General features: G+C 46.4%; 2 protein-coding genes across 2 annotated transcripts in view; one reads left to right on the top strand and one right to left on the bottom strand.

The window, feature by feature from the left end:
• The window catches only part of LOC142777466 (uncharacterized), a 191,448-nt gene that overhangs the window by 51,554 nt on the left and 116,022 nt on the right, over nucleotides 1–23,872 (top strand). The gene's annotated exons all lie outside the window — the stretch shown is intronic.
• Nucleotides 3,161–23,872, bottom strand: part of LOC119162175 (cytochrome P450 2A5) — a 22,671-nt gene continuing 1,959 nt past the window's right edge. Inside the window, exons 3-9 of the mRNA XM_037414644.2 lie at nucleotides 21,239–21,363; nucleotides 14,796–14,902; nucleotides 13,918–14,222; nucleotides 11,179–11,294; nucleotides 10,459–10,717; nucleotides 9,749–9,939; nucleotides 3,161–3,923 (exon numbers count right to left, since the gene is read on the bottom strand). Coding sequence (XP_037270541.2) covers nucleotides 3,748–3,923; nucleotides 9,749–9,939; nucleotides 10,459–10,717; nucleotides 11,179–11,294; nucleotides 13,918–14,222; nucleotides 14,796–14,902; nucleotides 21,239–21,363 — 1,279 coding nt within the window. The 3' untranslated portion in view covers nucleotides 3,161–3,747. The remainder of the gene's footprint in view (nucleotides 3,924–9,748; nucleotides 9,940–10,458; nucleotides 10,718–11,178; nucleotides 11,295–13,917; nucleotides 14,223–14,795; nucleotides 14,903–21,238; nucleotides 21,364–23,872) is intronic.

Here is a 23,872-nt window from a genome sequence, read left to right as displayed (position 1 = left end):
GGAGTCATGCCTGCAAGCAGCAGCGACTGTAGTCGACGACTACGCAACCTACTGCGGACTCCAGTGTGCCCCGGCTAAGTCAGAATTTGTGCACGTACGTCCCTCCCCTCAGGACACAACTCAGCTCCATATCAGTCTTCCCTCGGGACCGATCCGTGAGGCCAAGGAGATCCGCGTCCTTGGCCTCTTCATACACCACCAACGCAAGGCCGACACCACAATAGCCAAACTTCGCACGGTGGGAGACCAGGTGGGCCGTATGGTCCGCCGGGTCTCCAACAAGCGGGGCGGATTACGAAGCAGGGATGCAATGCGGCTTGCCCATGCTTTCGTAACGAGTAGAATACTCTACTCGACTCCCTACTTGCACCTACGCAAACACGAGGATGATCAACTCGAGGTAATCCACCGTAAAGTTATCAAGCGGGCTCTCGACCTCCCTATCACCACGTCCAACCAGAGACTTCTGGCCCTAGGCGTGGTGAATACCTACCGGGAACTTCGAGAAGCCCACCTCGTTAACCAATACACGCGCCTTGCACAGACCCATTCCGGTCGCCGCCTCTTGGACCGAATACACATCAAACACGATTACTATATTGAGGAAAGGGTGAGAGTGCCAGAACCTTGGAGACGCGCCCTCCGGGTCCGACCCCTTCCCCGCAACATGTCCAAAGAAAACCACAGTGGTCGCCGCCAGGCGCGCGCGGAAGCGTTGCAGCGACACTTTGGTCAAGAGGAACACGTGTGCTACGTGGACGTTGCCGGCCCGCACCATGGGGGGTGGTATACTGCCGCAGTCATACACAACGCAAACACCGTAAACGGGCTCACTTTCAAAGCCTACAGCGCAACACACGCGGAGGAGGTTGCCATCGCTCTGGCTCTCACCTATCCCTCTTCTAAACATATCATCACCGACTCACGAGGGGCCTGTCGGAACTATCAGCTAGGGTGGGCTTCACCGCTTGCTCAGCGCATACTGGAACCTAGCTGCCGATACGTTAATCCAACTCCGCGAAATCTGGTTTGGGCACCCGGTCACCAAGGACTCAGGGGTAACGAACAGGCCGATCAGGCCGCCCGCGCACTCTCTTCCCGGGCTATCTCCCTGTCTTTGGAAGCCTACTCGCAATCAGACAATTCGGCCCTTTCATTCAAAGATATTACCAATTACTACAAGGAGGAGCACCGGCGCTATCCAGACCCTTGTAAGGGACTGCATCGCGCTGACGAGCGCCTCCTTTTAAAACTGTTTACCAATACTGTACTGTGCCCGGCGGTGCTAAAACATTTCAATTCATCCTTTGATGGCACGTGCCAGTTCTGTGGTGAGGTGGCTGACACCTTTCACATCGTCTGGGCGTGCCAGTCTAATCCATCTATCCCCCCCAACCCCAATCCCACGAGAGAGGACTGGGAGGCGGCCCTGCTCGGCTGTCAAGACCTGAAGGCCCAAGAGGCTCTGGTTCAACGTGCGCGGGCGGCGTTGCTTGCCAATGGAGCCCCGGAATAGGGGTTCCACCTAGTGCTGTGAGGGTAGGAGGCCAATAAGGCCCCAACCCAATCACCTCTCTGTAACCATTTAATGGTTATTAAATGTTTTCACCACCACCACCACCACCTTGACACATGCGCGTTTCAGTGTGTCCAGCATTCCTCCGTCTCGAAAAGACGCAGACGCAGTGCTGTCTGGGTCAAGCATTGGCGCCGAATGCAGCATGTCACTCTTCACGCCGGTTGCCGTCGGACCGCGATGACGGACGCTGGTCGCGCCGGCCGCGCTTGGCGTCAGACTATAGAGTGCTCGCGTTTTGCTAACGTAGCGTCGCTGTGCCCAGCGTGGGCGTGCATCAACGTTACGTTGGAGTATATTAGGCTCTTCATGATGCACTCGAGGCCGTTTCACTAGCTCCACATATACCAAATTCGGTGTTACGTCACGTCAATGGATGACGAAGGTTTGTGAATGGTGCAAACATGATAATAATGAGACACGCGTCATGTAAGAGCATGACAACATACCACGCTCATAGCATTCTTGCGGCCGTTTCGCTAGCTCCACATATACTAAATATGGCATCACGTTACGTGAATAGATGACAAAGGTAAACGACACATCTAAACATGATAATCATGACACGGAAGTCGTGTACGGCATAATATACTTCCACCTCTTAACGTTCTGGTGATTTGAAAGTGGCATATCAACCTTCCTCATTCGTGCTTCGCATATCATTGATTCTCACTGTACGTGGGATCTGCAATTTTTTTTTATGTAGCTCTGGCCTATTACGTCAGCTACAATGCTCTTGTTCCTCGCCTTCTTTTTTGTACGTGACACTTTTCTGTATTTTTCCTTTCTCCCGAAATGTAGGGTAACAGACCGCAAGCTTCTCTGTCAGTGAACCATCTTGTTGCCCTAGCTTGAGTTGTCTTTTTCGCTCAGACACGTAATCAGGGCCGTCTGTTTTAATTTTTGAATCGAGCCCACGACTCCCTCTGCCGGGCTCGATTCCCATTCTTCCCATTTCCCTATTTCAGGAAGCCTTCCGCATGTTTCAGTATATTAACCCTTCATTTTTCACTCCCATTTCATGATTCTCGTTTTTTCTTTTTATTCTTCCAATTTCGCGCTGATTTTTTCTGTGTGGTTTTTCTTTTTATTTGATTTCTTTTTATGAAGTCTCTCCGATTTTTTATTTTTTAATATTTTATGTTTGCGTACTCCTACACAAAGACTTTATGTGGTTGTTTCTGGACATGTTGTATAACTTATTGATTCTTCTCATTACTACTACTACTACTACTACTACTACTACTACTACTACTACTACTACTACTACTACTACTACTAGTACTACTACTACTAACCAGCCTGTTAGCTGGCGGAGGCAGGCGGCCAGCGCAGTCCAAGCAGAAGACCCAATTATAGTCCTCTGCTAGAGATCAGATACCGGTTGTTTGTATAGTATGTTCGTCAACTTGCAAAATGTTGCGGTATACTCTATACGTTGCGTGATACGTCGCATGCAACAAAACATAAATAGATGAATTCAAACGGCACGTTTATCGTTTGTCGTAGCGCATGTCGACTGATCTAACTCCACTTTGTTCAATGGGCAGAGATGCAGCAGGTATTAAGTATCAGCGAAAGCAGTACACTTTAACCCATTTATATACAGCTTTACAGAATCTTTCTTCTCATTCTTACATTGTTCTTCGGTTTTTCCCAAAACACTTCTCGAGGACAAGCAGGGCCGTGGACAACAGAAGGAGAGGGGGGACAGGGGTACTCTCAGAATCATCGGCATAAAACATACAATTAGGGAGATTCATTTCAAAATTAGAACTTCGGGGTAATAAGAAAACCGTATTTAAGAGGTCACTTACCTTAAATAGTGTAATTCTTGCTGAAAATAATTGCTGAAAAAGTAGATGCTTTGCCGAAATAGTCAAGGATATCAGGAAGTGGCTACCCCATCGCCAGTGAAAACAGCTGGCTACCAGCCCAACCGTATCGCCTCGGATGCAGATTTGTATATGCTCAGGATGGGCAATAAAACATTAGTAAAAAAAGAAGCGCTTGTCCTGTCGTGATATTGTCTCGTCCAGGTGTGGTGCACCATATTGCTTCTAAAGTACGACGAACTACAAACACGCCAAAACGTCTTCCCTTCTGACTATAAAACTCGCTCTTGACTTTGTTTCTCGTGTTGTTTGGTTGTGGCAGTTTCAGTCCTGTAGCTACCGGTGCACAAACCGCACTTTGCGTTTGAAGAGTTCCGCAAGCGGCATGTTGATCGCTTCAAGGCCGTAGAGGTTGTCGCCTTCCGGGAGAATGCGATACTTCTGCACCAGGCTGGTGAGGTACAGGAATATCTCAACGGAGGCCAAGATCTCGCCGGGGCACATTCGTTTGCCTGCGAAGCAAATACCAGCGTGGAGACGTATAAATACGCTCGTCAAGCAATACTCTAATTTCGTTCTCTACGATAATTAATTCTAAGAGCAAGAGGGCAAGGACAACTTTATCGAAATGAAATGTTTTCTTGGCCAAAGAAACTTTCCCTTGACGCACGAAAGGAAACTCGAAAGAAACCCAACTTCAAAGAAATCGGAATACAAAAAATTCCGACAGAGTCCCCGTATACGTGGGGAATCGACGGTGTACGAGGCATGCCGAGGGAAGGTGACCGGGTTATCATTTTTTTTATTGAGCAATACTTCATGAAGTGACGCTAAGTATATGTATAAATGGTGCATGCACAGACATATATTGAAGAGTTGCAGATATATATATATATATATATATAACCAGTTGTTTGCACTTGCCAACAAAGCCAACAAGAACATGAGTATTAGCAACACTAGAAGCTGATATAAAGCGCTGGTACTCACGAGGGTGGCAGCTCTGGACACTGCTACATTAACCGACTTCAGCGCTGGACACTAAACTACAATTGACGTTAAACCGACGGGACGGTTTTATCATAGGAGTGCCTATGTAATGTTTATAAAATTCAATGGACCCAGAACTACAACCTTGCACAATCGACGTCTCACGAAGATTAGCGTCTATTTGAAAAGTAGTTCCAAGACCTGGCATGGCTCTGTGGTGGAATGCTTGATTGCCACGCAGAATGATTGGGATCGATTCCTGCTGCGGCCCTGATATTTATTCTTTGTATTTGTCGGGTAAACGCTGCCGTTGTCAGGCTTTCATTAACGCTCACGCGTTAAAATTTCCCACGTATGTTCTCGTCATTCCTGAGCAGATAGTAAGCTTGTGGCACATACCCGCGCGCGGGTATGTGCCACTGTCTGAGGGGAAGTGTTTGACGACGTGTGCGACGGAATTGTGAGATCAGTCATGTCTTGACCAGGGCGCCGCATTTGCCGAACCATCTTAGCCTCCCATGCTAATTTTGGTTCACGCCAAACTAAGGCGGTGATCACGAGAGCACGCAGACGTAAGCGGCTACATAGATAAATAGATGCATAGATAGATAGATACGCAGATAGATGGCAAAAACGCTTGCAGTACGCAAAACAAAAAAAAAAATGCTTCACATATAATAAAATTGTAGATGTTCTGAAACAGTTCACTGATAAGAAAGGGAGGTTAATTTATATTAAAAAGCTACAAAAAGGAACAAAACAATGAACTAACACTTCACAATGATAACGCTTCAACATCAACGGAGGAGCTTGGGAAGCATAATTGTTCGTGTGATGTTCGCCCACAGTATATACACTTCGAGAAAATGTGAGGTCGCTAAAACCAGGTTTAGAGTTCTTTATGGAAATCGTGTCCTGTTGGCTTGCACGAGCACTTCATATTTTATGTGGCTTGTTTGAAATTTACTTTGAGCAATGGCCGTTGGTTTTACGTTGTGTACGAAAGAAAAACGAAGGAAAAACAAAAAAAATGAGCCCTTGATTCACCCTTCTCCTTTTGTTAGCGCACTGCATGTGTAACGCAGCTGAATTTTGGCGTTATGTGAAACACTACGTGTGTTTGCACGAAAAAGCTTCTAACGAGACTGAGCTTTACGTAGCGTCGTATGTGCTTCACGTTGCGTCGTCATGCTTTAATGGAAGATAGATGACTATAGGGAAATTCTCCCGCGTGAAGGAGGCGGGAGAATTTCCCTATATAGCGTGCAAGTCGAGATAGAGGCATCAGAAGTGAGGCAATATATAACAAGGCCGCTGCAATATGTGTTGCATCGCGCGTCGTTAAACTAACCCCAGGCCGCCGTAGCGCTGAATTGTCGCACAGCGCTTCGTCTAGCGATATTGCCAGTAGGCCGAATGAGCCGCGTCGTGCGTTATACGCGCTGATTAGGTTTTAGTTGATGCAATATCCCAAGTTTCGATTGTGTTGTTATAAAGTAACGTAAACTGCGCTGAACCGCACCCGCTGGATGAAAAAAAAAAAAAAGGTGGCTGAACTATCTAACTATCAGAATAAGGGCGCTTATACCCCGTAATGAGCTTCGTGGCAGGATGCTGAAACGGTGACGCTGGGGCAAGTCCCGCTTTTTAATGGTCCCGTGATTAGGCCACAAAGCAAACTTCAGCTGTGCAGTGCATGTTTCCACGTGCATAATAGAGAGCATTATAACTCAATGATTTTTTTCCCAAATTGGTGCATTACAAGCCAAGATAGAAATTAACTTCAAGCCGTGCGCAAACATAACGTGAGCGGGCGAGCGTGGTGTACCCTTGCCGCTTGTTCTGTCTAGCCTTCCAAAGCCAAGCTCTTTTCCTTCATTTTCCCTCTTGCCGGAGGGTCACGTGACGAGCACGCATAATCACGTCACGCATACGTCACGATGCGTGGACGAGACTGTCGACGCCTAAAGAAAGTAGACGTGCTTTGCTTCCTTTCTGTGCAAAATATCTATAGAGTGTCTCAATGTCGTCCTCGTCGAAAGCCGCCTAACGAAACTTCAAAGTTTCATCAAGCGGCCTTGCCTCGCTAGAGGCGGGCAAGGAGGACATCCAGTCTGTCGTTGGTGGGCGGCGCTGCTTTACCCACAATCAGTGTTGTACGTCGTCGCCCCCATCTTGGAGCACGGTGAACGCGAGAAAAACAGGCAGCACCTCATTTGAAATGTGAGCTTTTTTTCCGCAGCGTGTAGCGATGTATACCTGTTGGCAGACACGGTCATGAGCGCGCAATGTATGCGTTTCGCTTGTCAGCTCAAAATGGCCATACCTGCCGGCCATTTTACCAAGCCAGCGAGAACATGTGCGTTAATGATTTGAGCTGTGAATGGTTACGTAGAAGGTTCATGTAGCATGCGTCGCACATAAAAAAAAATGTAGAGGCAGTTTCTATACCCACTGAAGATGAGTTATTATTATTTTATTATTAGAAGTAAGATAAGTTCAGGGCTACCCGCCTAGCTTTGAATGCCACGATACCAGTAAGCGGCAGCCAACGCGCACTGAAAAGCGTTAAAATAAGATATATTGCTTCTGTGTTTCTGTGAATAGGCGATGTTTTACTTGAGAGCGAGGAAAAAAAAATGATGGAGTTGAACTGGTTATCATAAAAATGGCAGCATATCCACGGAGTGAATGATGGAGAGTGGGGCGAAGCATTTGTCCGTCCATGCGTCCGTCTGTGTGACCGTCCATGCGTCTGTTTGTGCGCCCGTCCCTGCGTTCTTTCATGCATCCGCCCCTGCGTCCGTTCATGCGTCCATCCATTCATCTGTTTGTGTGTCCGTTCGTTCATCTATTCAACACTCCAAGTCCCACCATCTCGCATCTTTTTATCATATATTCCCCATATAGAAGCACCGCCATCCAGCGGACATTCCAAGGACTAAACGAGAGGTGGCACACGCACACTTTCTTACGGCCTGCGCTTTGGGTCCACTTCCCACCTTTAACCACCTCGAGTTCATGGTATATTCTAGTTCACTGTATTCATGGCACTGCGACCAAACGCTCGCTAAACCTTTCGAAAACCAAGGAGGTTACGCCCAGTGAGTATAACGTAGCAACCTTTTCCTGTCAGATAGGGCTCAATTTACATGCCAATGGCTGCTAATGAGAAATGAGAGACAGGAGAATTCGGCTTTTACTTTCTTACGGCTTGCGCTTCGTATCTACTTCTCATTTTTAACCGCCTTGAGTTCATTCATGGTATATACAAGTTCATTGTATTCATGGCACTGCGGCTCAACGCTCGCTAAACCTTTCAAAAGCTAAGGAGGTTACACCCAGCGAGTATAATGTAGCATCCCTTTCTTGTCCGATAGTGCTCAATGTACATGCCAATGGCTGCTAATGGGGATCGCAGCGTGCGCGTTGACTAAAAGCCGAATGCTCATGTCTCTCATTCTCCATTAGCAGCCATTGGCATGTACATTGAGCACTATTTTTTATTGTTAAACAACGCACAGAAGAAATCTCTCACTGGCACCACCTTGGAGGTCAAGTGTTATACCTATTTCGGGTATGTGCCACTGGTGGTTACATACGAGGGACGCCCAAGCCACGCCATAAGGGGCTTCGCCCCTAATAATTGAGAAAAGTGCCGAGAGATTGATTGATATGTGGGGTTTAACGTCCCAAACTACGATATGACTATGAGAGACACCGTAGTGGAGGACTCCGTTAATGTCGACTACCTGGGGTTCTTTAACATACACCCAAATCTGATCACACGGGTATACAAAAATGCCGAGAGAAACAAAGGATTAGTTAAGGTCGAAAAAGATTAAGCAGATGGCGGGCAGAAATATTCAGGCCCAATATTGGGTTGGCTGGCACAAGCACGTTGAAATAGGAGATGTCTGGGGGCTTTGGTATACACTAATAAGTATAGTCCATAATTCAGGAATTTCATCCTTTCTGAGTTTTCACGCCTTCTGAAGAGACGCTAGAGCTAAAGACGGCTACAAAGGAAACTCGCCCCTCCTGGTGAATTAAGGAAACTGAGTGACCCATAAGGGACGAATAAAAAAAGAAGAGAGCTACAGCAGTGGGCTACAGCTCCATAGTTTCCAATAAAAACACTAGAGGGAATTCTGGCGCTAGTGTCTATAGAAGCTGCAACGCATAGTGCTTCAGTCAGCATGGAAATGATGGGTATTATTTAAATTTGTCTAATCTTAGTACTTTTGGCTACGTGGGCTTCGCGTGGCTTGAAGCTGCTTTGTTACGAAACAATAATCAGCAAATGTTCAGCAATCGCACTTCGCCACCTCAACCTATTAGACTCACTATTAAAATCGGGTCACGAAGCTCACAATGGTCCATTCTTTTATTCAAAGCAAAACCAAAACACAACAATAAACGAAGCCACACGTGCGTTCGAAGCCAGCCAGCACAAAGACTAGGCAAATTTGTGGACTGCAAACAACTCACATGGTTGCTGAACGATCGCAGCACCAGCGTCTCCTTCAGGTAACTTTAGAAAACCTTATTGGTAGCTTAGCTCAAGACGTATATAGATAGATAGATAGATAGATAGATAGATAGATAGATAAATAGATAAGGAACGGAATCGTAAGCAGGGTAACACAAAAAAGATTAAGGATACGCCCATCTGGTTTGTTACCCTTCAAAGAGAGGGGGAAATGAAGAACGGAGAGAGAGTACCAGTCATGCGTGCACCTGAAGGGCGCATGTGGTTAATAGGTCTCGGCAACCACAAGTGATTGCAGAGATCTATTAACAACTGACCATGCTAGAGAGGTTAGGAGGGGTTCAATACACCGAGAGTTTTCAGTTTTGCGTGCGTACACACACACACACACACACACACACGCACACGCACACACACACATACGCACACACACGCGCGCACACACGCACACACGCGCGCACACGCACACACACGCGCACACACACGCGCACACACACGCGCACACACACGCGCACACACACGCGCACACACACGCGCACACACACGCGCACACACACACGCACACACACGCGCACACACACACGCACACACGCACACACACACACACACACACACACACACACACACACACACACACACACACACACACACACACACACACACACACACACGGTTGAACCCCCTCCCCTACAAAAAATTTCTGACCACGCTACTGCTTTTGACTTTAGGTACATCAGTAACGCCTTCGTTATCTCGTGCTTCATCGACGAACAGACCACAACCGAAGAATTTTGGCTGCCGAGAAGGGTTTCGAGTGGAATTGTGAGAAGTGGATGTCAGACATTGTATTCTTACCTATGGAAAAAGGGATCAGGTATTCTGGTCTAGGTTGGATTAAAGAGCCGTCCTCCCTCAAAAAGCGATCCGGGTTGAACCTGGATGGCTCCTTCCAGAGCGTAGGGTCGTTGTGCACCGCCCACACGTTGGGAGAAATAGTAGTTCCTTTCGGGATGTAATAATCGTCGAAGAATGTGTCTTCACCGGCGCTGGAAGGGTCGTTGAGAAAAAACCAAGAGGAACGTCAGTCAATTGAAACTTTTATGTACTACTTTCTTTACGGCAAAAAAAGTAAGGAAATATGTCTTATGACAACGTACCTCAAGGACGAGCTAATTGAATAGCTAGTGGAGGTTGGTGAATGGTAAATTTGAATTTCGAAGTGAATTCATCGCAAATTAAGATTCGGTCGAATAATTTCGGATTGAATAGTAAGGGTAGTTTGTATCAGATAATGATACGTCACTATTTATGATCAAAGGCAACTGCGCTACCGGCTCAGTTGGTTTCCGGAACACGTTAAAGAACCCCCATGTGGTCGAAATTGCCGGATCCCTCCACTACGGTTTCCCTCATAATCATATCATGGTTTCGGGATGCTAAACTCCAATACTTATTATTATTATTATTTAGGGAACACCATCTAAAAGCCCTCGGGATCTCTGTAGCACCAAATGTAACCGAACTGCTTATCACAGCTAGCTTTCACGCGGAAGCATTTCGTTTACCTCCTGGGCACGCCGAGTGGGGACATGGTCGTCCACCGGTACATCTCCCAGATGCAGGCCATCGTGTAGGGCATCCTGTTCCTGTCCTCCCACGCTGGCGGCCTCTCCCTTCCCACCACTTCGTCGATCTCGCGGAAAATCCTGGACTGCACCGTGTCCGGCTTGTCGGCCAAGTTGAGGAAGTGCCACTGGAGCGTCGCTGCCACGCTGTTCGAACCGGCGATGAAGAAGCTGAGCACGTTGCCCAGGAGATATCTCTCTGGGTGGCAAACAGGTCGACATTACAAGCTGCGTTATGATCATGACATTCTAAAAAAAAAATGAAGCGAAAGCTGTAGCGAACTACCTGCAAAGCAGTGATGCGCCCGCGCGTCCTTTGCGTTTACTTCGTGCTTATCGGCTCTTTTTCGTTCTTTTGTTCAGTTGATCTGCTGTATGTGCGCATTTATTTCCTTTCCGTGCGTTTGTGTTGTCTGCTCTTTTTGTGTTACTATCGAATTTGTTTGGCCATTATGCGTGTCCTGTTCTATGATCTATTTCATACTTCGACGTTTGCCTCTTTACAGAGGGCCAAGCTGCTCGGCATGACGACACATCGTACTTGCTTTGCGTCACGGTGACGCTGCAAAAGTGATCGCAGACGCGTGCGCGCGTGATTCATAGCTCAAACGGACTTACCGAATGCAGTGTTTAAAGAGGCACGAGAAAACATCGACTCACGCTCAAAATGCGAATTCGGATCGGCCTCGTTTTCGTTGATCTTTTTCAGATAGCCGTCTATGAAGTCACGGTTGACGTGGTCATCGAGGGTCGCCTCGTGCTCCTTGATCTGTGTTCTGCAATGAGCAGAAAATGCACGGGATCACTGTTAAGGTGGTACAGTAGGACGGGATCTTCTTTAGCACACCATTCGACTTGCGCAGAAAAAATATCGCCGAGTGATGACGTCACCATGCGTCGCCTAGCAACGCGTCGAAAGAAGGAAAGAAGTAGGAGGGGAGCAACAGAGTTGATTCAGAGAAGAAATTAACAGAACAAAAATGAAATTCGTTGCCTAGGGGGATTGAAATTCGGGTACCCACTGTTCGAAGGCGAGCGTCGTAATCACTCAGGTTTTCAAACACGCGAGCAGAACAAGCATCTAGGGGAACATTTTTTTCCCTATTCCACATTACTCCATATGCGGCAGCCGTGACTAGAAATAGTGTAACGTTTTCTCGTCTCTGTTTTTTTTTCTTTTAGGGGCGAAGCTCCTTAGGGCGTGGGCTGTGCGTCCCCTGCAGCCTGTATGTAGCCACCTCTAGTTTAGTTCTTGCAGTGCTCACTAGATGGCGGTACCATCCCCTGTATGTAGCCACCCCTAATTTAGTTCTTGCAGTGTTCACTAGATGGCGGTACCGTCTCCTGTATGTAGCCACCTCTCGTTTAGTTCTTGTAGTGTTTACTAGATGGTGGTACCTGTAGCTGATGATGAAAAGATGCAAGATGTTATAAACTAGAAAGCGGTACTTGTAGTTGATGAAAGACGCGAGATCTTATAAAATAGGAATGATGTCACATATGGCGCGTGTCATTGGTTGAAGGCAATCGTTCGATTTAGTGCGGCGACGTACGCTAGGGGGAGCGTTGTAATAAAATCCGTTCGCTGTTGGCGCGCGCTCGGAGTCGCCGGATGGATAAGGCTGCACAGCAGAGAGAGCGCAAGGCGGCAGCAGCGCGCGCACAGCTTACCGATGAATCCCTCCGGAGCTTCGCCCATTCATCATCATTCACCCCGTGAATATGCCGTAATTTTTTTTGGGCCCCATGAGCAGTACGAGAAGACAAACTGGCTCATACAAAGGTTCCGGAAGTCGCATTCACGTCCCCACGCTCAGAAGGGCAATACCACTGCCTCAAAAGTGCCTTTGCGCTGCTGAGCAGCTAAATACACAGGAAATGCCATTCGTTGGCTCTTTTCTTCCACATATGACGCATCAATAAGCAGACCTGCACGCGTTTTCGATCAATCCTGATTCTACGCTCAAGCATGGAGCGGATGAAAAGTTACGCATCTCGTATGATTGAAGAACTCTGCCGGATGCGGAAAACAGAAAAATACATATCGCATATGATTCCACGTGCCTGCTATAAATGTACTCAGAAAGCATATAGAGTACGTTTCCGCAGCAGATTCACCGGCTTTCGACGTAACCGCGGCGTGGGAGGCAGTCACAAAGGGCGCGAAGAAGGAACGATACGGAAAAAAAGTTATTGCAAAATCTGCGCCAAGGTTCGGAGGCTGTCGGGACCAAGCAAATCAGACACAATGCTGTTGTAGCATTGGATGCGTCAGGCGAATATATATATATATATATATATATATATATATATATATATATATATATATATATATATATATATATATATATATATATATATATATATATATATATATATTCGCCTGACGCATCCAATGCTACAACAGCATTGTGTCTGATTTGCTTGGTCCCGACAGCCTCCGAACCTTGGCGCAGATTTTGCAATAACTTTTTTTCCGTACATTTTTCTCCACACACACACATATATATATATATATATATATATATATATATATATATATATATATATATATATATATATATATGTGTGGAGAAGGGGCTGCATATTGTACATCCGCGAATACGGAAGATTTGCCTTACGCAAGAACGCCGGTTTGCGCAAGGGTGCATTTCGTAATGCGAACCATATTGACCATACTACCACATTATGAAGGCATCATCTGCGACTCAACTACTGTTGTAAGGAAGGGCCTAAAGAAACGTATACACAGGTACCCCGCATCCACATCCCGCATACGTACTCCGCAACCCCCGTTCCACTGTTGATTCAGGAAGGGGGAGGGGGGCAGGGTGCGTCCGCTTCCAATAATAATAATAATAATAATAATAATAATAATAATAATAATAATAATAATAATAATAATAATAATAATAATTGTGGGTGTTTAACGTCTCGAAACCACCATGTGATTATGAGCGACACCCTAGTGGATGTCTCCGTCAATTTCGTCCACATTGGGTTCTTTGACGTGCACCGATATCTGAGCACACGGGCCTTCACTTCACTTTTCACTTCCATCAAAAATGTGGCCGCTATGGCCGAGACTCGATTCCGCGACCTGCAGGTCAGCATCCGAGTACCTTAGTCGCTGTACTACCTAATGTGAGCGCTAAGACAGCCTCGTGTTTTTGTTAATTTATATCTTTCCTGTGATTATTTGATGTGCAAGGTTTTAGCCATGCAGATTTTAGGCAACAGGCGGCGGAGAAGCCCTGATGTTCTTTCCAAGAGCAATTTTTTTCTTCCCAACTTTACCCCCCTGAAGGTGGGGGCCGAATGCGTGCATTTATAGATATATAGATATCTGGTACAGAGATAGATAATTGAAGATAGATACTGATATTCAAGAATGCTTACTTGGCGTCTTCAATGAACTTCCAGAGCTTGGAGACAATGGCTGTCTGGCGCAATAAAGGCAGCTTTGAAACAACTTCCAGGAGGAAGGGAGGTACAAATTCAACCAGGCTACCAGCGAAAATAGCCTTGAACAGGTCGCTGAGGAGGCTGTTGAGGAAACGGCGACGAGGATGACCGAACGGGTACCGGCTGCCATACACCAGTGCCGAGATATTGTTGGACGTGCTGGTGAGCAGGTAGTCGTGGAAGGCGATCGGCTCTCCTCTCGCTTCGGCCACTTCCTCGATTATGCATCGACACTCGTTCTGCGTTGAAACATTGGTCGAGGAGGACACATCTCATCTTTAACATTTTCACAAAGCAATAGTCTCACCGTCCAAAATCTCTTTTGCGCGTGCGTAGGCTGGCTCTACCCCTCTTCGAAGATGCCTCGATCAGTCATTGAACATGTACGTTTTAACAGAGCAAAGCAACGATCACCCAGTGAAGCAGAAAGGGCATCTTGCATGTATATTTCTTGTGTAGTTCTTGCTTCGCGCTGTCTAAGTTCAGTTACTGTTAATCAAAATCAATACACGATGTTAACTGAACTTGACATATTTAAGTGCAGTTGCCACCAACTAGCCCAAACTTATGCACTGAACAGTTGTTTAATTCGATCCCTTAATCAGTAGGATATTGGTTAGGGGACCTGATCCGCAAGGAAGCAGCAGAAGACAGTGAAACCACACACAAAAAAAGTTTTTGTGTGTGTGGGATGACCACACACACAAAAAAAGTTCTTCTTAAATCAAGATCGTTTCATTGAACATCTTGTAACTCGTGAATGAGTGTACGTCATATGCAGAAGTTTAGGCTGCCTCCTAAGGTAGACTTGCCTTAATATGTTCCTCCATGGTAGTCTTGCCGAAACCAAGGTTCCGGAGGACGTGAAGGCAGAACCTCCGGTTGTGTTCCCACACTTCACCGTTCATCGTTGCGACACCTATTTGGTAAATAGGATGGACCAGTTACAATGATTGCGTTGTGTAACTTTTCATTACTCGCACTTCGGGGATTTAGTCCCGGGTGTTCGTTTTGGACATAAATTGCACCAGGTGCAGCACTCTTTTGGTAACAAAAAACCAAATGGCCTGAAAAGCTCGAGTCCAGCCTGAAATATTGTTTTTTGTCTTTGTTGTGCAGAGACTATACAAGTGCTAAAAGTTACGACGTGTTCTGAAAGAAAGCAATAAAATGCCTGTTTATTGGCGACTAGTTAACTGCGTAAGGAAACCAGGGATGAGTAAGGAACGCGAGACGGGCGCAAACTAGCAATTGGAATGTTATTATCAGATACACATATATAGCACCAATACACGTGGTCAGGATAGCAAATTAGATGTTTAGTAATGAATCTCTAGTTCATGGTGCTTTCACGCATTTGATCACCACAGTGGTGTGTGAAATCACCCAGTGCTTCGTTCTTATAAGGCTAATAATACCTGGATGGGTAAAATTTAATATTCCGATGTGTAGCATGAAACTACACACAAAGGAAGTGCATACTTGCTTTTCAAAAGCGAAAGCTTTGCACTTAACAAAGTTTATGTTGGTACGGAGTGGCACCTATCCTGAATGGTATCTATACCACGTGAGTTAATAAAGAACACTTGTAGATGACAGAATGATGCTGAAATAACCAAAAAGCCGAATCCCAAGGACACCTAATATGTCAGCTCAGTTCTTCAGCAGCCTACAGGGTGGACATGCGTTGCTTTTGTAGTAGAGAGTAAAAGAAGTGTTGTTAATACTTTTTCCGTTTAGGGAACCGTGCCCCACCTTGCGGTATTTCTCAGACATTGGGTGGTGGATGCTCAGGTACTGCACTGCATGGAGTTTGCGCGAGCTGATGTATAAACTTGAGTGACGCATCACCACCCACCTGTCGGTCTTGAATATTTTTAGATGCAAAGCAGCTTAGGTTCGAGATAAGTCCGGTGTGCGGCGTGACCAACCTCACGCCGCGTTCACGCTTGGCCTCGAAGAGAGTGAAAGTGGTGAAACTCTCCGGAAACTGCATGGCTCGTTTCATTGCCCATTGCAAGTGGCCGGAAAAGCACGTCGCGCGGCCGGCGCGCAAGAATCGGCCCGAGACCGCTTTTCCCGCCACGCGAAAGTGGACCCGGTATTTGCTTCAAGGCTTTGGCTGTGCTAGATCAAACGTGATCTGACCAGCTGGCCGCAGATTCATCTTGGTGGCAAAGGCGTCGGCAGTGGCTCGCATCGGCTCAAATCGCAAACTACCCGTGCAGCACGGCGAAGCTGACGGCCTCAACGAGGACGCGTTCATCGAGAACCTGGTTTGGATGACGATCGCTGAAAACTCTGGAATTAGACGGTGCAGCAGCAGCGAATCGGCATGCCCCAACGTGCCCCGCGTTTGTGTACAGCTCCTGAACATTTATAGCCCACCTCTACAAAGAAAGGCAACTTTCGACAAACTATTTGAATATTCAGCAAAACTAGCGAAGCAGAACACGCTCATAGTGGTGGGGGACTTCAATGCAAAAGACCCAAGCTGGGGATACCTCACTCAGGATGCCAAGGGCAGAAACATAGCCCCAGCAAATTGAAATTACAGGTATGACACTCCTGACGGATCCAGCAATGCCAACAAGGCTAGGAAACAGTAACTCCAGAGATACGACACCGGATCTAACTATGTGCAAAAATTGTCAAGAGGTGGAATGGCACAACACTCTAGAAAATCTAGGCAGTGATCATTACATATTATGCACCACTATACACACAGATCAGATACGTAAAAAGATTGGCGTTGCCAAAATAACTAATTGGCATGCGTTAAGAAAATCACTGGAACAAAGGTTGACTGCCTCAGATATAACAAACTTGAGTGATTGGTGTAACGAAATAAGGCGTCAAAAAGAAAGGTACAGTAAAGAAATAACGCGATCAAGCAATGCCCCTGAGGTCGACTCACACCTACTACATCTTTGGGAAGCAAGAAGAAGCCTTACGAAAAGATGAAAAAGACAGAAACGTAACCGTGAGTTGAAAGAAAAAATCAAAGATATCACCCAGAGCGCAGAGGATTACGCCAATCAACTAGCTGCAACTAATTGGGCCAGTTTCTGTGATTCACTCAATGGAACGCTGAGTACGGCCAAAACATGGAACATACTGAAAGCCATGATATACCCCACGAAGACAAAAAATGAAAACAGTAATGCCGTTGAACGATTGCTGCACTTATACCCAGGTACAAAAGAGGACCTCATTCAAGCCATGCATAAAAAATGCTTTGGGGAAGACGGAGTCACGCCTTCATATCAAGGAAGGTATAAAGGATCACCGCAACCTGATTTAGACAAGCCTTTTACGGACGCTGAGATAAGGGCAGGCATATTTAGTAACAAGAAGAACACATCCGCGGGTGCAGATAAAATCACCAATGGTATGATCAGGAACCTAAATGACGAAGCTATTGAAGCTCTCACTAAATACATAAACAAACATTGGCTGGCTGGAACTGTCCCACCAGAATGGAAACATGCGATTGTGGTCATGGTGCCTAAACCAGAAAAAAAACTTGCCATTGAGAACATGAGACCTTTCTCGCTCACGTCCTGCTTAGGAAAAACCTTTGAAAAACTGGTGAACAGCAAGCTCCTCAACCATCTCGAGAAGAACAACCTCATGCCCGAAACTATGTATGGCTTTCGCTCACACCTTTCTACGCAAGATGTTCTACTACTTTTAAAAGAACAAGTATTAATGGACATCTCTAAGGTTGGGGAAAACGTCGTTATGGCAGTTGACATGAAGGGAGCCTTTGATAACATCAGTCACAAAGCAATACTAGAAGCTCTGGAGGAAGCTAATCTAACTGTGGAGAACGAATGTTCGACTACGTCAAAAGTTTTCTTAGTAACAGGACTGCAACAATCAAGCTGGGAGATTACGAATCCGACATCATTAAACCTCCAAACAAAGGAACACCCCAAGGAGCGGTCATTTCACCGTCACTTTTCAATGTCGCCATGACAGGCCTTGCAGGAAAACTCAAAGATATTGCCGGTCTACAACATGCGATATATGCAGACGATATTACGGTATGGACAACCACAGGCAGCCTAGTAGAGAAAGAAGAAAGGTTACAACAGGCAGCTAACACCATAGAAGAGTACGCAAGGATACGGGGTCTTCAGTGCTCAGCCGAAAAGTCAGAGCTCATTCGCTTCACGAAGAGAAAAGCACGGAGGATCGACCCGAATCTAAAGCTGGAAGTCAAGCTCGACGGAAATGTCATTCCGGAGATAGATACCGTACGCATACTAGGAATGTGGCTTCAAGCTAATCAGAGATGTCTGCACACACTAAATCAACTCAAAACATCAGCACAGCAGATCTCACGCATGATCTCGCGAATAACAAACAACCATAAAGGCATGAGAGAACAAGATACCCTAAAATTGGTCAAAAGCCTCGTCATCAGTCGCATTATATACTCGCTTCCATATCAAATTATGAACAGGGAAGAAAAAGAAAAAGCAAACCAAATAATTAGAATGGCCTACAAGACAGCCCTGAGATTACCGCGGAATACTTCAAACGACAAGCTGCTGGCGCTTGATCTTCATAACACAATTGAAGAATTATCCGAGGCCCAGTTACTAGCGCAAGAAAATCGCCTTCTCCAGACCCCAACGGGCAGAGCAGTCCTAACAAAACTAGGGCGCGATACTTTATTACAAGCACACCAAGAAACTAAAGAAGTACCAAGCGAATTCAGAAAATGGTACACCGTATTGCCAATACCAAGCAACATGGATCCTACTCTGCATGATGGAAGAAGAAAGGCAAGGGCTGACTACATAGACAAAAAGACAAGATTTTTGAACACGGCCAGATTCACTGACGCCGCGCCTTATCAGATCAATGCAAAGAGATATGTGTGTGTAGCCACCAACCATAGAGGGAAAATTACAGCCTGCGCTTCAATAGATCAGGCGTCGACAACACAAGCAGAAGAAGTTGCCATAGCACTCGCAATAAAAGAGGGATGGACGCGAAACGCTCCATTAACAATCATTTCAGATTCGCAAAAAGCTTGCAGAAACTATCTAAAGGGCAAAATTGGAGCACAAGCGCTCCGTATATTGGTTGGGACAGGATGGGACCCCACAGTGAAATACGTACAGGCTGTGACTTGGGCACCGGGGCACGAGGGTGTGACAGGGAACCTGCGCGCAGATGAGGCGGCTCAAGGCTTCACAAATCACCGAGCCACTCAAGCCAATGCAAGTGATGACCCTACACCCCTGGACCCTAGCTTCGTAACAATTTTAAAGTACTACAGAGAAAATAGGCAGCTGTATCCACGTCCTCACAGCAAGCTCAGCGCTGCGGAGGCAACAGCGCTAAGAAAAATACAGACTAACACTTACATAAATCTGCACACTCTTCACCTGATCTACCCCACGGCGTACAGACAACGTTACTAGATCTAGTAACGTTAGCGTATAGAGATATGTGCCCGTGGTGTGGAGCCACCCCAACACTCTTTCACATCACGTGGGAGTGTGCAGAGCACGACGAAGAGCACGACACCACTGGCACGTGGGAGGTATGGGAGGCGCTGCTGTCTAGCCCAGCCCTAGGGGATCAGCTGCGACTGATCCAAAGAGCTGAACGGATGGCTCGCGCCAGTGGGGCCCTGGAATAGGGGCACCACCCTGCCGGACAGACTTCGCTCTCCACCCCGTATATTCTTCGGGGCAACGGAGTTCAAGCCTGTCTGGATTATGTATATAATAAAGTTTTGTACTACTACTACTATACTTGTGTACAGCCAGCTGAATCCGCCACCGCCGGTGCGTTCGCTCGTGTCCTTTTTGCTGGCTTATCTCCCGAAAGAGCTTTTGCAAAGGAGTGAGCTTTTTCTTTTGAGCACTTTGTGTGAATAACTATAATTCGGTATGATGCGAAGCAGCTGCGAAACAGCTCTTTGAGTCCCATTTGTAACGCCGTATGTACGTGCGTCCGAACGAAAGCGCCGTAGCCTGTTCTCCTCACCGCAGTTGTCGGAGCTGTGTCAAATAGGTCACGCTCTCCTCTCGCTTTTCCCTCGCACGTGTACGCTGACGTCACTCTATCGAACACCCGCAGCACGCTTGCCGCAGCGCCCGCAGCCACCGGCTCCTCCGCTCGCTCACAACACACTTCTCTCTCAGTTCAATCTCTCCACCACCCGCAACGCTCGACCACTCGTCTAGTGGAAACACTCTCTCGGCTCGTTTATCTGCGATGAAATTTAAATACACGAAAGCCAACCAGCCTGCCGTATCTTTGCGTTTCAAACAAACGTTTACTCGAGTAAACGCTACACCGAGTATCGCTTAGTAGTAGTAGTAGTAGTAGAAAACTTTATTATATACATAATCCAGACAGGCTTGAACTTCAGTGCCCCGAGGAATATACGGGCTGGAGAGCGAAGTCTGTCTGGCAGGGTGGTGCCCCTATTCCAGGGCCCCACTGGCACGAGCCATCCGTTCAGCTCTTTCGATCAGTCGCAGCTGATCCACTAGGGCTGGGCTAGACAGCAGCGCCTCCCATTCCTCCCACGTGCCAGTGGTGTCGTGCTCTTCGTCATGCTCTGCACACTCCCACGTGATGTAAAAGATTGTCGCTTCAAACAGTTTTTCCAGCACTCGCGTTGACGCCTGTTTCAACCGGGTCGACGCCGTGCGCACTGCTGCTGCTTTACATTCCATCAGCGTTTTTGGGGGAGATGGTCCATAATTTACATAGGCACGTGATCGTGACCTTTAAGGTAGTTCTGTTGGGAGATTTCTCCGGAGCTTTGCTGAACAATAAAAATTCACAGCGTGCGTGTTGATTAAAAGCGGAATAGGGGTATATGTATCAAATCTGAGTCTGTCTATCAATTCCGATTAGCAGCGATTGGGATGTTCCAGTAAGAAACACCAGTCCATCGCTGCGTGCTTTGGTCCTCCTCAGGCTTCTCTCCGACGCAACGCCGCGATGACCACCAGCGTTAACGTCACCGCCAGTAAAGCATTAGTACCCGCTGGTTCGCATCTACAGATGGTTCCCTATAGCGGGAGATGGTGTAATATTTTTTTTCTTGTATACGTATACCTTACCACCAACTCGTATTGAAACAAAAAGCTGTTTTGGGCTCTATATATATAGATTTTCTATACATTTCATGCAGAAAACAGTTTTTATACTTCGTTTGAAGTAATATGATGCCCCGTGGTCGTTGCTAATATGCGTAACAAGTGCGTCGCTTTACCTCCATGCACCGTTCCCCTGAACAACCAGTTGACTGGGCGGTACAGGATTTCTCTCTTAGTGAAGAACTTCTTTATGGACGGGAAGTCGTTCAGAATGACCATGTCTGTTGGACCCGTCTTTATTCTGCATATAAAAGATGGGGTAAAAGTCACAAAGTGCAATGAGAAAAGTGAGTTTGATTAGTTGATATATTTTCACACTCGCTGTCGTGCTTTGACATTGTCAGAGCAGTTTATTTTAAAAAAAAGACTGTTTACGTAACGGTTTTCCAACTGCTATATAAGTCAAGCGAGCTAGCTTAAGGAAAAAAAAAAGAAAGAAAAGAAATTGAGGCATCGTTCCATGCGGGGATAGCCAGCGCAGTCGTGGTGCACCATGCAGCTTCATACAGCGGTACATGCATTTATTTAGTTTCACCACTTGGCGGTGGTAGCAAATCTAGCTGTGTGATTACTGATTGGTTCGCGAAGAGCCCTAGATAGATTTCCTTGCGAGGTTACATCTATGCCTGACCACTGTTGCATAGTTGCGTTACTTGTATTGGTGTTAACACCTCTAGCAGAACACCTGGTAGCACAGACTAACATTGTTTGGGGTTTTGGGTGCAAAAACCACTTTATAATTAAGAGGCGTGCCGCAGTGCGAAGGCTCCGGAAATTTTGTCCATCAGGTGTTCCTTAACGTGTGCACTGACAAAGCACTGCACACGGGCCTCTAACATTCCGCCTCTGTCAAAATGCGACCACCGCGGATAGAATCGAACCCACCACCAACAGCAGCACAGCAGCACAGCGCCATAGGGAGTGCACCACCTCAAACGACTCTTGGTTCCAACTTGAGTAAGTAATCTCTTATATACCGGTGCCACATGGGCACTTTTATTTGCTATCAGGATTGATCCAGATTGCACTTCTCGATGGCGATAATAAGTCGGTAGCTGGTACGCGGTATGGCCTGATCTGGATAGAGTTTGCGCAGACTTCAACCAAATCACGATCATGGAGCCAGATCGCAATGCGCAGATCACGATAATCTAGATTCCAATCGGCACTGATTGTGATTAAATGTTACTTCGCAGCAGCACCTTATCCGGATAGAGGCTAACTTGAATCGGTTATGACCGTCATGAAAACTGTTCCCGTATAACATGAGTATTATCTGGTTTAACGAGGCCACCCGGATTTTGTCATCACGGTGAGCTCATGCTAAAAGCACCGTCTTGAACTTCTCGGTGCCACACTTCGTATCACTGGGTATCACCTGAAAAAAAAGGAAATGGCATCACCTCTACAACTTCCTCTTGTGTAGAGTGGAAAGGCGCATTCTGCTGGTCAGCAGCTGCTTTTATATAAAACCCTGTGTACTTTGCGTGCAACTGGCCGATTCGTCCTATCTTCGAATACCTACCAGTCGCATGCGTATACCACTTGCGCAAGTGCATTCGACAAGTATTTTCGCTTCAAACCAAATGAGGAACTAGCGGGTGGTTGACATTTGGTTCATGTGTACAAGCACTGCGCACGGAATTGCCACTTATTCCAATGAGCTAACACGAAAGGCCATTACCATTCTGTGGCCGGCGATGCAACGAGCAGTTCAGAAAGGGACATCTCATTACATCTTGCACGCAATCTGTGTCGTTTGTTATGCACGTACTAAACAATTAATGAGTGCAGGAGGAATACATTGCCATCTGAAAAGGCCATCTCATTACTTCTTGCACGCAATTCGTTTCGGTTGTTATGTACGTACTAACACATTCAATGAATGATGATAGATTGATATGTGGAGTTTGGCGTCCCAAAACCACCATAGGATTATTGGATTAGGGGAGGGCTCCGGAAATTTCGATCACCTGGAGTTCTTTAACGTGTGTCCAAATCACAGTTAATGAATGAAGAAGGACGGCATTGCAACACAGTGAATTTCATTTTGCAAGGCAGAGCTGAAATATAAATAGCACATTTGTGTTCAATAGACGTCCTTCACTTTGCCGTAGTGTTTTGCGAGATTGCATGGCTTCTGAAACAAAGGCATTAGTGTTTGTTGACTGCAGGGTTGTAATGAAGAGAACAGTAAAAGCTGTTCGTTTTTTCAGGTGCTATGCAATGCATTAGTGATTCGCGAGAGTTTTGGCTTACGTTGCTATAGCAAGGGGCCGCAGGACGAACGGAAGAAAAAATTTAGATGTAAATACAAACCTATCAACCGTTCGTGAACAATAGGGAATCATCCGCAACGGGAAAAGTAAAAGATGTTCGCTTTCTAGTGTGCTACGCACTTCATTAGTGATTCGCGAGAGTTTTTTGTTTACGTTGCTATAGGAACTGAGTGCAGGACAAATGGAGGGCAAAATTTACATGTAAATACAAACCTATCAAAATGGTCGTAAATAATAGGAAATCAACCGCGACCACATCACTACATTGGACAGGTCAGTCGGTAAAGAAGGGGAATCCTAAAGCTTCGCCTTTAAGAGAACGGTGATATTCGCGGAGATGTTGTGTCTCATACTCGCACGCACACACATGCAAACGCACACACACACACACACACACACACACACACACACACACACACACACACACACACACACACACACACACACACACACACACACGCACACGCACAC

This window comes from Rhipicephalus microplus, chromosome 2 (genome assembly GCF_043290135.1).
Source record: "Rhipicephalus microplus isolate Deutch F79 chromosome 2, USDA_Rmic, whole genome shotgun sequence".
In the NCBI taxonomy this organism is placed as follows: Eukaryota; Metazoa; Arthropoda; class Arachnida; order Ixodida; family Ixodidae; genus Rhipicephalus; species Rhipicephalus microplus.
This window is presented reverse-complemented; position numbering and strand designations above follow the sequence as displayed.